This window comes from Falco naumanni, chromosome 13, assembly GCF_017639655.2.
Source record: "Falco naumanni isolate bFalNau1 chromosome 13, bFalNau1.pat, whole genome shotgun sequence".
Lineage (NCBI taxonomy): Eukaryota > Metazoa > Chordata > Aves > Falconiformes > Falconidae > Falco > Falco naumanni.
In genome coordinates this window covers 25,318,150-25,336,999 of record NC_054066.1, presented here as the reverse complement: position 1 = coordinate 25,336,999, position 18,850 = coordinate 25,318,150, and the positions used below count along the sequence as shown (strand labels likewise).

General features: G+C 40.5%; 1 protein-coding gene across 1 annotated transcript in view; it reads left to right on the top strand.

Moving 5' to 3' along the window:
• Positions 1–6,066: 6,066 nt before the first annotated feature.
• The window catches only part of LOC121097071 (multiple epidermal growth factor-like domains protein 6), a 200,837-nt gene continuing 188,053 nt past the window's right edge, over positions 6,067–18,850 (top strand). The window contains exon 1 of the mRNA XM_040613813.1: positions 6,067–6,206. Within this exon, the coding sequence (XP_040469747.1) occupies positions 6,127–6,206 (80 nt within the window). The 5' untranslated portion in view covers positions 6,067–6,126. The remainder of the gene's footprint in view (positions 6,207–18,850) is intronic.

Below are 18,850 nucleotides of genomic sequence, written 5' to 3'. Positions count from 1 at the left end.
CACTCACTGAGCTATGCTATGAACTAGCTGAAAAATTCATTAGGTGAAATAGACCTCTTTTATCACATATTTTAATATTTTTTGCATTTATTTGTTTCAATTTTCTTAGAGAATAACTCTTTGAAATTTCCTACCCTCAGGATAGATCAAGAATATTTGAAAATCAGATTGTGTTGTCTACCTATGGTTGGTTTGCTAAGTCTCAAAGGGCTCTCTGTATTTCCTGACTTGATGAGCCTTTAAACACTCCTAGCATGAACACCCCAAATTTGATTTCTCTGAACACATAAGTATGCAGGTACTCTGCTGAGTTTTTATATGAGTTGCTTGTTCAGCTGTTTGCAGATTTTTCAGGTGGGTAACAGCACGGTCAAAAGAAGAGCACTGAGAAGAGAACTGTTAAAACATAAAAACCTATTTCCTCCTAGAAAATGTTTTGTAATATTTGCACTGCTCTGCAAAATAGTGGATTGCTCTGAAGTTTCTAAACCCTAATTCTTTTCTTTGTATTGAGATGAGGCTGGAATAGCTCCATTAAGTTTATTTGAGTTACATCTGGCACTCACCTGTGTAGGTCAGAGAAGATGCGAGTCCTCCCCAAATGTGTGATTTTAATTTGAATGTATGCAAGTATGCTAGATGAGCTACTCATTGGAGTGTCATTATCCCAAATCCAGAAATAGATAAAAGTACTCCCAGTTGTTATTGCCTGTCAACATAAAACTTACTTCAGGATTATATTGTCAATAGTGTGTTCTTGCTAGGGTTTTGGTTAACCAATGCTAAAGAGAAAAGCTAAGAAATGAGATCAGTGGTCTTTATATAAGTAATTGTGAATGTGGGGAACATTTTATTTTCTCAATCAGATGTAATAGCTCCCTACAGAAATATACTCCTGACTTGAATATCAATGGATTCCTACTTATTCTGTCAAAAAGAAATACTTTATTTGAACATTCTTTCCCTTTTAGAGAGAGTGCTATGGGGTTAAATTGTTCAGACCCTTTTTATTTCCTTCCCTTCCAACCCCTCCTGTCCTCTCCTCTGAATGAACCTCAGACATCAATGAAAACCTGTTTCTGTTACACCAGGCAAATGGAAGAGCGTAGTTGGTGACTGTTGGATGGGCAGGGTGGAAATGACTGGGGAATGAGTAGGATGTTGACAGTAAATTCCCACAGAAGGAAAACCTATTGAACTACACACTCCCTACCTCTCATCATCACCTGTAGCGGCACATGCAAAGCACTGCCCATGCCAGGCAGGGCCACCGAGGGTCCCAGCTTCCAGTCCCAGCCACGTTTGCTCAAACACACAGTGAATTTGTCACTACTCTTCGTGCAGGGGTTTGGCTCTTTGTGGCAGCTAATGCCTGTGAATGGCTGTGTTGTTACCAAGTAATGGAAGAGGGGGTCAGAGGGCAGAAATGCTCAGAAAGATAGAAATGAAACAGGAATTTCAATTCAGAGCTAATGGATGGGGTTCGGAGGCTTCTATTAGTGGAAATTATCACTGTATTAATGTATTTCAGGCAGCATTTTTTACAGTTGAATATGGTGTTATTTTCCTAGTTATCCATTCCCTGACAAGTGGTTATAATCAAAGCTGTCTGTGAGCACTATTATCAGGAACTTACTATTATGTGCTGTAGGAAAAAATATCACGGAACAATGCAGTGCCAGAAAGCTATTATATGTTTTAAAGATCTAGTGCAGCTCCAAGTATTTATTTATGTACTACTTTTACTTCCTGTAGAAGAAAATAATTTGAACTTAATTTTCTTGTCTTACCCAACTGCTTTAGAAAATGTACCTCCCAAAGTAAGTCCATAATTATGATTAACAACATGGGTTAGATCCTCAGTTACTGTAAATTGGCATTTCCCCATTCATTGCAGTGGAGCAATGCCAATTCACTGCAACAGAGAAAGCTTCCAATGGCCTTGGTATGATGCTTTACATCTTTAGGGGTATTAACAAACCTTCTTTAATACTGTATCATACAGGCGTTACTCTAGCCAGAACAAAGTTAAAAAAGGAATAAATTTAGCATCACAGTCCTAAAAGTCTTTAAAATTATCTTGTAAGCAAAAAGAATCCTTTCAATATATTCTGTTGATGAATTAAATCAACAAAACTGCTATTGCTCTGTCAGGTGGTCTGGCTTTGTAGAACAACCTTATTTTCTTCTTAAATTTCAGGTTAGCCATGTACTTAAAAATATTACTGTAATTCAGGCATAGCTCTTACTGCTTATTGTGGAGGAAGGAACTCCGGTGAGACAACATAGGAATGAAGTAATTACCTAAAATGCTTATATAGTTGACTGTGAAACATCAAGAAAAAAGAAATATTTACAAATCATAGGGATTTTGAGGTTATGATTATGAATAGGCAGTAATAAATTCTGCACTTCAATTAGTAAATCCTCAAGAAGGCTAAAGATTATTCAGATTAATTTGAGCAGTAATCAATACGTTTTTGGAAACATTCTCTGTTTCAGGCTGGTCTGCCATGCTCTCCATCCAGTTGGTGCTGATGAAAATGATGGTCTAAGACTAGTAAAGAAAAATTCAGAATTCCTGAGGATACACTGATGGACAGGTAGCATCTGTAAACAGGTACTATCCCTGCAACTTGTTCTTTCCAAATGTCCGTTTCTCAGCATCCTCTCTTTTTCATCTTACACCTGGGAATTGAACAAACAAAATCCAAATAGGTTTTTGGAACAATCCTAAACCAGGGATACTGTGAAGACAAATGGTAAATGTCTGTTACCCCAGCTGCTAAGTTAATTACTGTAATGGGAAACATCTTGAGAGAAGCATTACATATGGTTATTAGCAATTAACCCACCACTCCAAAAATCACAATTCCTGCTAATAACAGAACACAGCACAGCCTTCCTAATTACAGTCTCTGCACGAAAATTTCTTTATGTCAGAAGGGAATGTTAAATCCTGTAACTAGCTACGATTTAAAAAGAGTGGAAATGGAGATATTGAGAATTAGACAGAAAAATGAAAACAGAAAAGGGTGATGTGTTACTGAGTCAAAGTTGTGGGCACACTCATTCACGCTTGGGGGATACACAACAACTGTCACAACATCTTTGTAGAAAGGCAAAATCATAAATCAAAATTAAAATGTTAATGAGGAGGGAAATATGCTTTAAAATGGAGAGGATAGGATAGAACTTTCTTCACAGATACTGACTTTGCTACAGAATTCATGATCTGGACGCTGTTGTAAATAATGTGCTGAATTTGGATTGTACTGGAATATGTCAGAACAATTTTCTGATCAACAAGAGAGGAGAATAATGAAAGTTATATATCTTCCATCCCACAGAAAGTCCTTCAGTACTACATGGAGGGCATGAATGGTTTTTCTCTTAACTGTTTGTATTCTATGCAATCAGATTAGGTTGTAGCTCACCTGCACAAAGCCACTAAGAACTGGCACTTTAACTGCCCAGTTCAAAAGCTGATTTAGCAGGGCAAGATGCTATTTAATTTACTCCTTTCACCAATCAGGAAGGGAACTCTTTTGTCAACATATTCAGAGACTGGTTTGGTGGTGGCCATGATGTGGTTTGTAGGTATCAAGATGAAAGACGCACAATTGTATAGCAAGTAAGTTTTGTGTGTCCAGCTGGTCATGGCAGGGATGTGGAATAGAAAGAATTCACTAATGCTGTATCCACTACCCTTTTTTCCTGACATAGCCCACTGTTACCCATGTAAGAACTAGAATAAATGAGTCTTCTTTTACCTCTGTATTATCTATGTCGGGTCAGAAGATTTACTTGACTTGGGCACAGTCGGATCACTTATCCCACTAGGGTTTTGAAACTGCTTTGACAAATGCTGCAATTCTTAATCATGCAACTCTTACTCATGTGAATTGTCCCATTAAAGTCAACAGCTTTGCAGGATATTCTCAATTAAAACACAGCTGAGCAGAAAACATTAAATAGTATTTGTAAGAAGGGCACATTGCACAGACTGGATTTACATTTCAACTCAGGCGAATGTCAGTGTCATAGTCACTACAGCGAGACCTGCAAGACTCTACACAGAAGGCAAGGGGATGTTACACTGCTCCATCTTCAGAATTCAGTTGCAGCTGTATCTTGCTGTGTGGCCCCCAGGCAAAGGTCCCGTCTATTCAGTTGCCTTCACTGATTAAGATATGCTGCACTTCAGTACACCCCAAATTTGCATGTTGCTGTTCTGTTATTCTTAATAACTGGATGTGTATAAATGTTGTGTATAGTTTGTAATGATCACATGCAGGTTTGAAAAATAATGTTGAACAGTTTATTTTTGAGTCGCTTAAAGATGGAAAAAATAAATTTTTTTTTTAAAGACTAATATACCTCTCCTGGAAAAAAACAGCTGATCAATAAGTTCCTTTGCTATATTGCCATGTGATCCTGAAAATAATCCCGGCTGGGATGACATCTCAGAACATAATGAACACTCAGACTTGCTGTAATGAAAGTCTATTATTTTATGAAGAAAGATTTTCTGGGGTTTAAGAAATAAAATGATTAGAAAACTATGTGCTTTGCAGGAGGTAATGTGATTAGCTCAACATAAGGTCCTGCAGAGTTAAAACTACTCCAGACGCAAGAAAGGCTTAGCCATTCAACGGAAATTTCAGAGTACAATTAATCTGCTCTAAGGTCAGATAAGGGCTCTATGTTTCCTTTACCATGAGAAAGAAATCAGTCAATAAAGTCTCAAGGGGATCATGTCAATGCAAGCTTCAAAGCAATGAACAACATCAAACCTGTTTTCTTGTTATGATCGGTAAATGTTTACCTACTTTCACAAAGGCCTTGGAAAATAAAAAACATGCAGGAAACTCTGCTTGTAAAGTGTGTGTAAAGGAGAAGCCAGTGTATCTTGTTACAGGACTGAAAGGAAGACAAATTAATGCACTGTAACACTAAGGCTGACCCCTAACCCGTGAGGATGTTAGTGTGCCCGTGCAGTTCTCTCTGTCACAAATTTGGATAGGTGCTAATCTGGAGCAACCAGAGACCAAGTCCATTCCACACTGGAGTGGAAGGAAATCACAGTTGTCTTTAGCATCAATTGGCTCAGGGCCCATCAGCTCATTCACAGCCCAGCGGCTGGTTACTCACGGCTCTCTAGAGGCAGGAAAATTGTGGGGTAATAGACCCTGAGTCCTACATTAGATCATAAAATGCTTAAGGTACGTTTTCCCCCCTTTTTTATTTGCTGCTATGCATGGTTCCCCTTTCAGGTCAGTTGATCTCCCTTCTCTCACCAGTAAAGGGGAAGAGTTGCCTTCTGACAGCAGTAAAGGTCTGGAGAGATGATAAAGATGGGAGGATGGATGGTCTAGAGGATAGCTGGCAACTCTGGGATTTAACAAACCACTCCTCCGCTCCCAGCTGTACATTCTTGCTGTCACTAACTCTCACAGTAGTGGTGTTATCCCTCCCTCGTGATGTTAAATGCATTTATTTTCATGGTTACCTCTTTGAAGTGCTCAGATGTGATTGTAACGGACGTCATGCATGGAACAAAGAAGGACTGGAGGAAAAAGGAGAAGCCGAGCTACGGCTCTCGCAGTAAAGCAGAAACGGCTCAGCATCCTGGAGCAGGAGGGAGAGCGTGCAGGGGGTGGCAGTTCTCCTCCGAGAACCGGTAGCCGTCATGAACATGAGGCTGCACACAACTTCAGATATTATTCAGTGGAAGCAAATCCTTCCTTATCTCCACCTCCCCGTGTTGTGCCCAACAGGAATTTGGACCAAGAGGAAAGTCCCTTTCGAGGAGGGGGAACCGCAGAGACAGCCCAGAGGAGGAGAGGTGAAGCTGGAAGCACGCGGGCGGCGCGGGGCGTCAGGAGAGCCCGGGAGCCCCGAGCCCGCCGGGGGGGATGGGGGCACGGCGGCCCCTGGCCCCGAGCGGCGCGGGGAGCTGCGGGGCGGGCTGGGGGCGGGCCGGGGCCGCCCAGCCAGTGGCGCGCCTCGCCGCGGCTTTAAACCATTTGGAGGGTCGGCGGTAGCCGGGCGGTTGGTGTGCTGCTGAGCTGCGGCCGCCCTCCGCATCCCTCCGTGCCGCACATCGCTTCCCTCGGCGGCGCCATGGGCCCGGGGCCGGCCTGCCTCTGCCTGTGCCTGTGCTGGGCGCTGGCCACCACGGAGCCGCGGCTGCAGCGGGGCATGTGAGTGGGGCGGCGCGGGCGGGGGCTGGCGGCACCGCGGGGCTCGCTGCAGCCTTTGTCTCTCGCGGGGCAGGGTCCTGCGGGGCTCCCCGCGGAACGCGGCTTCGGGTTCGCCGCCGTGCAGCCCTGCCACAAAGAAAAGTTTAGCTGGGTGCGCTTTAACTTCCCAAGGTCCCCCCCCGCGGTGCGGGTTTCTGATCCGCGGAGTGATTTTTGAATGGTTACTCGTGAGACTCCGAGCCCCGGAGGGACGGCGGGCGGGCTTGCTTGACTTTGATTCGAGATCTGAAGTGAGCTTCAGAGAGTGCATCAGTATCTCTGAGTCTGTTTCTTCCTTCTCATTTAAAAAGAGAACGGGTGGCAGAGCTGAGCGCCGTACAGCTGCCCTAGTCCACGCTTTTAGAGGGGCTACGGTGAGCTTTACCTGGTGGCAAACAGCAAGAGAAAAATCAGAGTAATCAAACGTAAATGCAATCAGCAAGAAATAGAGACCATGAGCAGGCAGAGGTGGGAGCGGTGGAAAGCATCCATCCGCAGCTGTAAGCACAGCTCCTTTGCAGGCACAAAGGAGTTGAGTCCACATGTATGCTTGTGCAGGAGGAAGTTTCTATGAGGTGTTTTGCATGACATGAGCAACAAATGTCCTTTGTTGTAAATGCGATGTAGCATTTTTGTCAAGAGGCGGTTTTTATAAATTCTAAAGTAGAATAGCTGACAGCCTGCACCAAATCTTATGGTTTAAAATTTTTGCCCATTGAAATGGAAAATAAAACGTCTGGAAACTGTTCCCTGCTTTGTGTTGGGCATCTTGTTCTCTGCAAAGCTCCTTTTGTGTTTTTAAGGAATGTCCCCTGTCCTGTCCGTCCGTCCCCCAGCAACCTGACAGAAGCCTTTTCAGATGTCTGTGATAACCCGATTTCTAGCCTCTTTTCTCTTCCTATATTTTGACATAATGAACTTCATCCCATCTTTTTATAATCAATTTTTCTTCTATTTAGTTTAAATTTAAGCATTTCCTCTGTCACGAAATTGAGATTTGTAAGCCTATTGCTCATTGGTTTTCTATGCAATGTCATGTAAATATGTATTTACAACAAGTGCTTTAAAGTGGCTTATATTACTCCATTTTGCTAGAGCGTTAAGTATCCATCACAACGTTTAGAGAAGTCAAGTTCTTTTTCTGGTAAAGCATTTTTCTTTTAAAAAAGTGCTCTGTGTTTCAGGCATGCTTCTTGCTCTTTTTGTAAGCAATTGCTGTACTATGAGGAAGAGTACCATTGGTCTACATCAATCTATTTGTATTTGACATAGGCAATAACTATGATTCTGCACTCTTGAAGCTGGAGGTGGTGTTAACTGTGAATTGCCTCCAACCAGTTTTTGTTTGCTGTTCTCTTTTTAAAGATAGTGTCACTGAAAGAATACAGGAAACAGTCCCTTCTGGAAATGACATTGTTTGAAGATATTACTGTTGGGCTTGAGTCCTTGGGAGCAGCAGTGCACTGTTAGCCAGCAGCAATCAGAAAAACCACCCGAACCCCTGTACCTGTGACAAAGCCTTGCATGCTTTTCCCAAGAGGCATACTCCTGCCATTACTGTAATTCTTATTCCTTTTTTCTGAACTAGGGCAAATGTAAGTGTTACTCCAAACTTACTTTACACTATTTAGAGACTTGACCTTTGATGTAAACAGAAATACAAGGCATCATTACTCCTAGCGGGTAAGCCTGCTAGCTTTCACCAAGGAACAGTGAAATATCCAAAAGGACACTTCTAATGAATTGCCTTTTTCTAGTAATTGTGTTTTGTTCTTTTGACATTGGTCATCTGCAGCCAATGGGATAAGAACAACAAATGTATCCCTTGGAACATACCGTGCTGGTGCTTTCTTGTTTAGCATTTGCTGCTGTTTTGATTGAGAACTTATGTGGCTGAGGATATACAGGATATTCTTCATAATTGTTTTTGCTCTGCTGCTAACTTGAGTATTTGCTCCTAGCTAAAATGCAAGCGATCTGTGTGGATGTTGGTATTCTGCTTCCAAGCCCCCTGAGGAGATTTAATGTAGAACAGATTATAGGATGACTAGCTATTTCCATCAACTACGTTTCCAGACAATTAGCCCTTGATGATCTTGTATTAGAACTTTAGAGAACACTGGAACAACCAGAGAACAAATTTGCAGTGTTCATTGAAAAGCATGCTATTTGGGCCTTGAAATGAGGAATTAACCATCTCTCACCATAAAAAGCACATTTTTAGCAGCTCACTTAGCAGTGAGCTCTGTAGCTCAAACCTGGGGTATATAATGACATTCTAATTGTGATGTGTGGTTATCTAGCATTGAGTTTACTTTCAGGGTCATGCTTCTCAAAAGGCTGGAGGTAGCTGTGGGGCAGAGCAGAAATAGGAACTATGAGTGGAGGGCTTCAGTTGCTGTCAGAAGTGGTAAATCCTTTCCTAGAGAAATATTCCACTACAACTTTAAGTACAGATGTTTGCTCACAGTTAGCTATATAGGACAGAACAAAAGGCAGGAGTGGTTATGAGGCATGTGCTAAGAACCCCCTTTGTGCAATGAATATTACCTTTCATAGTTAGGACTGAGACATAGCTCAAGACTGGATTCTTCTGTTCCCAAGTGACACGAGTAAGGAGTTCTTTGGAAAAGTCATGAGCTAAACTTCATCCCTCTTAATTTTAAGCTCATTGACTTACTCTTTGGCTTTGCAGGTCCAGGATGACATCTGAAGGGTCTGATTTGGTTTTAGAGGATCCAGTCACAATCTTGCAGTAAAAATATTTTGTTTAGACTTTTTCATTGCAGCTGCATATTTTCACTCTATTTGTAAGCAAGTAAATTTGGTCACATTCCAAGGAACACCTGGATTTAGAGCTGAATTCCTGGCTGAGTAACTGTTTTCCAGCTTTGTAAATTCTATGGGGCATGGTAGGCTTACTTGTGTTCCTCTAGAAAAATCATATTCCCAAAAGCAAAATCTAGCATTCAGATGGTATCTACATTTGCAATGCTCAAGTAAACTTGGTCCTTTAACTAACCCGCTTATTGGGCTACAAAGATACAGGACAATTTTTTGTACCATGTGTCTCATTGGAAACAGATGTGGCTGTGGACACCATTTTGAAGTGATATAAATAATTGCTTTAGGTGTAATTAAGAAGGTGAAGCCCACTTTTTTTGAACACTCGAGTGCATTTCAAGATAAACTACTGTTGTACAAAGCATTTCCATATGAAGAGATGCTTCTGAATTTTGATTGCCACAGTGGAACAAATTGCATGCCACTTTGTTTTCTTCGTTGCATTCCTACATATTCAAAGTGACACAAAAAATGTTTCTGTAAAGTATTATGGTGATACAGCTTAAACTTGGATCCTGGAGTTTTGTCATAATACTGTCCAAATGATGTGAAAAGTAGGTTGTGTAATCAGCTCTTGGTGAGAAATTTTCTCAGTATATTGGCTGTTTAGCCAATATGGTGTATTTTCACCTCCAGTGATGCCAATTTGCAGGTGTGAGGCAAGTCTTTATTCCTAGCATTAAATAAGGGCTTAAAGTGTGTTTAGTTTTTGGAGTTGAAATGATTCATGTAGTAGAATTTTCTTCCATTTCTTTGAATGGGATATCCTATGTTCAGAGATTTGATAGTTAACTGAAGATTGCAGGTTTTCAAATGAAAATAAGGACCTGATTTGCCACTGGTGTATTAAAATTTGTATCTCACGTTAAGTAAGCTTAAATTAGGTCTTTCTTATCAATGCTTTTTAAACCTTGGTTGAAGTGATGCCAGCAGCCCAGAGTCACTGCCGAATTCTGATTTAGGTTGCTGAATTTTACCAAACAAATTTTTTTTTTTCAGCTGAAACCTCAAGTACTTCTTCCGAGTCCTGTCTGCTAAGGATCTGTAAGGTTGCAGCAAACCCTCAGTACTATTGAACAGCAGCTACCTCCAGCTTTTGAGGTTTGGATGATGTGATCCCAGTAAACATGATTTAAATGCTTTGGCATAAAAGTTATGGCAGTCCTGTCCTCTCATTCCACCCTTCCCCTCTCCCCTCCAGTCCTTTAATATCCAGTAGTTCTTTCTAGGAAAGAAAAATAAATGTTGAAGACTGAGATCTTTCTCATCTTTGTGAACGTCATGCTTAACAAAAAAATGTCTTTCTAGTCTGTGCACTACAGTATCTTGCCACCAGATAGAGCTCATGCTGGTCAGCACTGTAAAACAGAATCACATTTTTCAAGAGTTTGCTGCGCTTAAAGCCTCTGTTTCAGACTTTCTAGAGGAAAATCAATTTTGAGTTTAGTCTTTTAATGGATGAGAAAGGGCTGTTGGTTGGTTGGTTGGGGTTTTTTTCCCCTCATCCCAGTATGTTCATTGGAAGGAGACTTAAAGATAATGAATATCATCATGATGCAGTTCTTTTTCTGATTTATGACTTGGTTTTCTGCTCTTCAGGAGAAACATGAGATCAAGACTTCCACCTAAACTCTGAAATAGCCAGAAGACTAGGAAAATAAATAATCTTAAAATGTGATAGCCTGAAGTTGCTGTATTTATCAAAGATAAACTTGATCTCATGATTAACTGTAAAATATTTTCCAGTTTTATAAATATGTTTTCATGTCAGAGACATCATGTAATATACCTACAAGAGCTTTAGAAGTTTGCTGTCTGTAATCACAATATATACTGTAAGATTCTTAAATATGCAAGTTTAAGGTAGGTAAGGCTCTACTATTCACTTTTGATGGGATTTGGCTGGTTAGTCTTCAAAAATGCACCCAAAGAGGAAAGAACATGTCAGCATTTCTTTAGGTTTAATTGTGCTGCACTTCAAAATGTTGATACAGTTTAATTATTTATGCATATGTTGATTACATGCATATCCTGTGTGTTCACAGTATTTCTGATTTTTAGGAAAATTGCCTGCTTTTTGCTTTGACTTTTTTTCTGCATGGGTTATATCCAGCGCTGCTTATTTATCTTAGTTCTGGCATGCCGTGATCTAGATGTGACAGAGAATGTGGAATTTAACAAATTTGAAAAAACCTCCTGGTGAGAGGGGGTAAGATTATCTGGTAATGTAAAACCTAGTCTTTGATGACTCGTCAGCAGAACCTCCTTTGATGGAAGCACCGCTTTGGCTCTCAGAGAGTTAACAGACCATATTGGAGACTTGTGTTATTCACCAATTAAATACCTTCCCTCTTTGAACACAGTTAATAGATTTCCTCCTTCTGAAATTCAAGCCTGTTACTGCTTACGTTCTCTCTAAAATCTATTGCTTTTAATTTATTTCTGAGGAGAAAGAAATTTCCTTTCATTACTGCTAAATCAAAGCATTTTAAAATTGCATACTGAACATATGTAGTCTTGAGTTTATACTTTGGATTCCATGCTGGTCTTGGTTTAAAACTGTTCATTAATTGTTCTGGAGGTAAACTTGAGATTTCTGCCTTTGTGTAAGAAGATGTACACTTTCAGATATAATCTGTACACAAACTGGGCTGTACACTGAGCTGTATTTCTCTCAGTGCCTTTGACCTATGGTGAATATTTGATCTCGTGTGTAAAAAAAAGGGGAATGTTATTTAAGTTGCAGTGCTGACCTTTTTTTTTTTTGTATTCTTTAGCAGAAACACTGTACTGCCTTCCCTTTGTTAAGTCAGAGCAGAACTTGCTCAGATTGTTGTGTAGTAGAGAACACCATGCCCAGACTCTGTTTTTATGTACACAAATTAATTGAATATTGAAAATACATCATAGTATCTGAGCCTGTGCCTCAGAAGACTTTATAAGGTGCTTTATATTGTTTTATAACAAAAAATGTTATCTGAAATTATGAAACACATATTTTGGGTTTACTGTTTTCGGGTGAGAGTATTTCTGTATAGGAAAAGAGTTTTCATACACCTCAACCCTTACAATACTCTTCAGTGGTTATCTTCTATTTGTAAATGCTAGCACTCTCCCTGCCTGACAGATGCATCATCGATGGTGAAAAATACAGTTGCATGAGCTTACCTCTTATAATTGTAGTCTTTGAAGCAAGGCCTGTCCATCTGTTCTTGTCTGAAGTAACACCAGGAATCTGTGGGTTATTTAGAACCTCCGTGGAAGTTTCTCATCTGAAAGATACAAATGTTTGGTGAGGTGTTTTTCCCCTGTTAGCTGCTGTTGAACACTAATCCAGTAATGCATGCTTGTTAGTTGGCATGTGGGGTTTTTTTGTGGCTAGAATTCATAAAATATTTAGCTCAACTAAAATTGCTTAATGTTTAAAAAACAAACACACAAAAACAAATGGGCATTTGCATCAGTGTTATAAAGCTAAGGGTTTATAGGGGAGTAGAGTACTTGGAATATTTTAACACTTAAAACATTGGCATGTAGGGAGTCTTCTTGCATATATTACATGATACTTCAGAAGTAAGCATTCAAGAAAAGAGGTTTTGGCTCTAAACTGTTAAAATCTGACATCTACCAGAAAAGCAGTGAACAATTCCTAGACACTGGTTGCCAAACTGAAACTGAGGATTTCGCTACCTCTAACTAGTTTCACTGTCAAGTGATGTGGCACTTGCTGTAAACCAAAATGAGCTTTTTCTCTTTGTGACACAAGTGGTATGACACTTTTCAGTAATTTTAATTTTAATATTTTAGCATCAAGCCCTCTTGTGTCTTCTTGCCAAAAGAAGTTCAGGTGTGTACCTGGCAGATTTACCAGGGTGACTTTTATTATAACACTTTTCCTCAGTGGAATGATGATTGAGATGGGTGTAGTTAATGTGAAACTTCATCTAGAGATGACTGCTGCTGCTTGATGCTTTCCTCTTTGTGCTGGTTTTGGCTGGGATAGAGTTATTTTTTTCCATAGTTGCTGGTTGTGGGGCTATGTTTTGGATTTGTGCTGGAAACAGTGTTGATAATTCAGGGGTGTTTTAGCTACTGCTGAGCAGCACTTACACAGAGCCAAAGCCTTTTCTGCCTCCCATCACACCCCACCCCACAGTGGGCAGCCTGGGATGCACAAGGAGCTGGGAGGGGACCCAGCGGGGACAGATAACCCCAGCTGACTTAAGGGATATCCCACACCATATGACATCATGCTCAGCATTTAAAGCTGGAGGAAGAAGGAAAGGGGGATGTTTGGGGTTATGGCGTTTGTCTTCCCAAGTCCCCGTTACGCGTGATGGAGCCCTACTCTCCTGGGGATGGGGAGAATGCCCATGGGAAGTGGTTAATGAATTCCTTGTTTTGCTTTGCTTGCATGCATGGCTTTTGCTTTACCTCTTAAACTGTCTTTAATTCAACCCACGAGTTTTCTCACTTTTACTCTTCTAATTCTCTCCCCCACCCTATGGGGGGGAGTGAGCGAATGGCTGTGTGGGTCTGAGTTGCCAGCTGGAGTTAAACCACAATGCTCTTATAATTTCACATTTTCTTATTACTCAGTTCAGTCTAAATTTTGGACAATTATTTGCTTTGTCTTAACAATGAGTACATGCAAACTATTTCTTAGCCTCTATATGTGTGACCTCCCATATGGTCTTCTCATTACATTAAAATTGGATTCGTAGGACAAAGGTCCTTAAATTGCCTGTGAAGTGGTCTGCATGCTAGGATGGTTGGTTGGTGCTGTGTGAGGGCTTGGTAGGCCTGGTCACTGGCAGTGATGCTGACACTCTCCTGGATGCTATTCTTTAAGTCACTTTTTAAAAAATATCCCCTGTGTAGAAATCTGTGGAGGTGTGCAGAAGGCATCTAACAATAAAGAACATAATGGATTTAAGAATATGCTGATATCGGCTAGTCTCTGCAATTATTGTGCTAATACTTTGGTAGTGAATTTTCTTTGTTTACAATAAGACTCAGGCCAAAGCAGCCATATGTTGGGATAATCAACTATTTTGGGTACAGTAGATAAGTAACGTGCATGCTTCCCTGAATATGCATGAAGACAGGTATTTGGAGGCTATCAGAGTTGTATGCTAAAGTGGTGATCCTGTATTTGCCATTCTGTGGGTATGCACTTCACTTGATGCTTTACCTGATCCTGCAGATGCCACTTGGTGCCTGCAGAGGTCATCCGGTAGAAGAAACTGTAACACTGGATGTTGCTGGGGGACTGAGGCTATGTGACACTACTTAAAATAACAAAACAAACAAAGAAAAAAAAAATCACTCCTTCATTTAAAATACAAAAAAAGTTACTTTCCAAATCATAGTTAAATGATCTGGATGTGCATGTTTATCTTCTGCTTTTCTTGCTAACCAAAATAGATTATTTTGTCTCGGGAGAGGGAGGAGGATAGTTAAATAGAAGCTAAACGACAGGCGCTGCACTCTGATAGCAGTAGGAACTAAAAATCTTATTGTTGTTATAATAGCTGAGTGTGTAATTAATCATCTCGTATTGATTTGCTCTTAATCTAGATGCAGTGCACAAAGGCTGAAAGAACTCTCATGTTATTTAGCTGCTCCATCTAATCAGAGAGAGGATGTGAATAAGACGCAGCAGTGCATTAGTAACCTGTGGGCTATAGGAGAGTCTTCTGTGGTGGACCTTTGTCCACAGATCCAGAGAATAGTAGTGATAATGAGACAGAGTCTAAATGAGCTTGGAGCTTACAATCCATATCCCAGAGGGCATATAAACATCCCAAATATTGATACAGGATCAGTAGAGAGCAGGGATTGATTAGTGGTCAAAGGAGCAGGATGTCCTAATTGTCTCTGGTAGTGCTGATTAAATTTATCTGGGAAATGTGGGGAAATGAGCCTTAAAATAGACTAAGGGGAGCTTGGCAGTTTTGTCATTCCCATCTTTGTGAATTATTGTTGCTACTAAGCAATATATATCTAGAGACAAAATTTATATCTTTATTCCTATATAAATAAATGTTACTTGTTCTTTGGACCTTTTGTTTCTGTGGACTGTTTCCTAATTTTAACTCTTTTTTTTTTTTTTTTTTTTTTTCTGTGCTCAGATGGAATTTGCTTTTCTCTCTTTTTCACTTGAGATTTTGTTTATAGCAAACTTTAAATCAACATCCTGTTTGCATACAACATGGTGTTGTTGACTTTGTTTCCTCTACAGTGCAGCATGCTTCTGCATGGTGCCAACCTGCCTTTGTCTTTTATAAAAAGCTGGGGATGTTTTGCTTGGGTGGTTCCAAGTGTGAGGAGATTCAGACAATTTTCTAGCCTGAGAAGTTTCTAGCCAAAGCCATTGTAGCAATGTGCAGTGTATCTCTAGAGCAAAACCACTAGTTGTCATCAGAGTAGCAGATAATTTAGCCCCGACTATAATCTTGGTTTCTTTAAGGAAAGTGCTCATTTGATCTTTACAAACTAACTCTGGAAAAACATGTAGACTATGCTTTTCTAAACTTTTAATAATGGCATAAAGGGAAGGAACACTGACCATTTAATGTTTTGAAAATACAGAATTCCAGCCGGTCACTTCTTATGACAAGTTTCATGTATTGACTGCTTTGTGGGAAGATCAATAGTGTTCAGGCTGCAAATTCTTCAGCTGAGGCAACGCAGGCTGCGACATCTCGTTCTTAGGAAGACATTAACAGCCTTCTGGCTTAGCATAGAAGGTGGTGTCATTCACTTAGTCTCTGTGGAAAGACCTAAAATCAGACAGCCAAATCATTCTTTGCTTCGTATTCATTAATGTTTTGATTTAAAGTTTGTGCTGTTGAAAGAAACCTTTAGGGATATCTTGATTACCATTACATCTACCTACCTTAGATTCTTGATTTGAGCTGGTAAAAAAGTGGATTGATAGAGTGAGATATTTACTTTAATTGTCATTCAAAGAGCCAGGTGGTTAGGATCATGTTAGGCAGAACAAGAAAATATCCCTGTCAGAGATGCGATGTACCTTTTAAAATGGTGGAGCTATTCCCTTTCTAGCTCTTGTGTGTTCCATTGTTTTCCCATCTCCTCACCTCTGCTTGTCCCTTTTGGACTGCACGTGCCAGGGAGTGTGTGCAGCTGCCTTTCTGCTCCCACAAGCAGATGGCCTGTACCTGTCTTTTCCTTTGTTACGTGAAAACCGTGTGCACCTCATTGTAAGAGCCTGTCTATTGCTGTAGAAAATTATTTATGCTTGTTTGAGTGTGTGTAAAAGAGATAGCTGCACTGATATTCTTCTCAGAGTTGCAGAGCCATGGACAAGGATAAAACAGCAGAGCGCCTCACTTGGGAGACCGTAGACATGCTGTTTCTAGCATCTATTGTCTGCCTTGAGTTGTGGGAGGGCTGCAGTCCCTTCTTAGGGGAACTTGGTTGAGATGACACTGGTGGTGACAACAGCTTGAGACAGAAGACATAGAATTGCAGCTCAAGACAAATGACCAGAATTGCCAGTGACTCACTGAGGACTTCAAGGATGCTGTCTGTATGTCCAAATGCTGGTGGGTGAGATCAGTCCATTGAGCTTGTGGGCTGCTTCCTGGAACGGGCAGTGAATGGCTGCTAAGGGGAACAGGAAAAGGGGTGAGCATGCAGCAGCACTTTGCCTGAGTAACTGCCTCAGCCTCAGTAACTGGAGGCTCATGGAGTTCTTGAGCCAGGTTTGTCACCTTTGTATTTAATAGACCTCCATGGGTGCTCCTTTGACTGCATTTTTGTATGAAGATACGCATTCCTTTTTAAATTCTAAACACAGGAATGAATTATATCCCGCCTGGAGATGCTTTTAATTTTCTCTGAACTTTTCCTGTTGTGCAGTAGTTCATGGGCATCACAGCCGTGTGATTAGCCAAGGCTGCTCTTGCTTCATGTTGGTCTAATTATCTGTTCATTAGAATCTTAAGTCTCGAGCTGGAAATGTGTAGGGTGCTTTTTTTTTAAAGGGCAGTCTCCTAATGCAAATATTAAAAGAGAGTTTTCTGGCTTGCCTGAGTCAGACTGACAAGCTAATAATAGCCTTCGTGTTAGTCTTGGCTAACAGAGTGCATCAGTATAAAAAGGTTTTAAGGGACTGGTGTATCAATCAAATCATAGAACATAATATGCTTTTGTGTATTTTGCTTGTTTTAACTCTTAAACTCCCATTAAGAAATATTTTCTGAATGCAAAGGGCATGGGGGTAAAAATGGAGCTCGCCTCTAAATATACCATTACATGCACTTGAGGTTTCAGGTTAATCTTGGATGGCCTCTAATTAATAGAATGCCATAAAACAAAACTGTATTTTCAGTAGCCCTAGGCTAGTTCAAGAAACTGTTCTTAAGTTTATAGATAACATATCAAAGAACAATGAGTCAGATAGTCAACACACCAGTTTTTAAGTGATGGGGGGGGGGGGGAGTTGTGAAGATGGCTAATTGTTGAAGAGGGCATGTTTTATTTCCCAGTTCTGCCAGCAGAGGATTACATGTTATACAATTGCTTCAATTTAATTATAGTGTAGCAGAGGTTTTGATATCTGCCTTTAAATTATCCCAAGGGCATCTAGGAGGAACGGCTTACTTTGAATAAATCTTAATAAACATATGACTTTATGCTGCTGGCTTGTTTTGTTCTGTGAGCGCCATTTGTTCCTATTAACTGTATCACAGAAGTCAATACAGCTATTCCTGGAAACATGGCAGTATCACATGAGTAAGGTTTTATAGGATGGGCTCAGTATGTCATTACAACAATTGTCAGCTTCTCTCTTTTATTTATGGAAGAGTGATGCATATGAATGTACCTTTATCTGGAAAGTTTTGGGCAATTCTAATAAAAGGAGATATGCATGAATTATCAGTACATGATGTTCTGTTCACTAGAGGGAGAGTCATTTTAAAAAGCCTGCTAAGTGAGGCATGGTTGCTAAGTAAGGCGAGGGTTTTATTAGACCAACTGACGTAATGGAAAAAAAGCAGGCCAGATTTTGGGCATACAAAGACCTCCTTTGGATGTGAAACAAATGACAGACTTTGCGCTAAGAATGGCTTGGGAACAATTGCTCTGAACTTAAGCTAAATATGTTAAATGGTGAGGTAATTTGAGAGGAAGAGGTAGCTGGGACACGTGGAAAAGACTGTGAAGTAATGGAGAGAACAGGGGAATGTGGAGGAAGGGTGGTTTCTGGAAGAATTTAAGGCAATCTGAAACTACGATGCTACTGTCTTCTGTCTTGTTTCATGGTGTTGGCAGCCACAGAGAGGGCAAACTCCATGAATGGGAAATAAGGAGCAATATAGAAAATGAACCCTGTAGTGGAGGAGGAAGAATGTGGAGCAATAGTGGAGGGATGTCTACTGAAAGTATGGTTTAGGATGATGGAGATGAGCAGTTCCTCCAAAGCCTATGAGAAATAGGCATTCTGGTTCAGGAAACTAGCTTCTGTCAAGATAAGGTTTTCTAATACAAACGTACTGTACTTTTTTTTTTTTTTTCTTCCCCCATGGTGAGATAAGACAATCAGAGCATACAGTTGTGGACTTTTTTCATAACTTTATGTAGCCTGCCTGGAATTACTGAGGGGGTACTTCATTTGTTTTTAAATCCCATCTGTTTCTCTACTGAAGTGTCCTTGCTGGGAGAAGGTCCTCTTTACCCTGGGGTGGATGTTCCAGGTGTTCACCTTTGCTGGGGACTTGCAGTGCTGT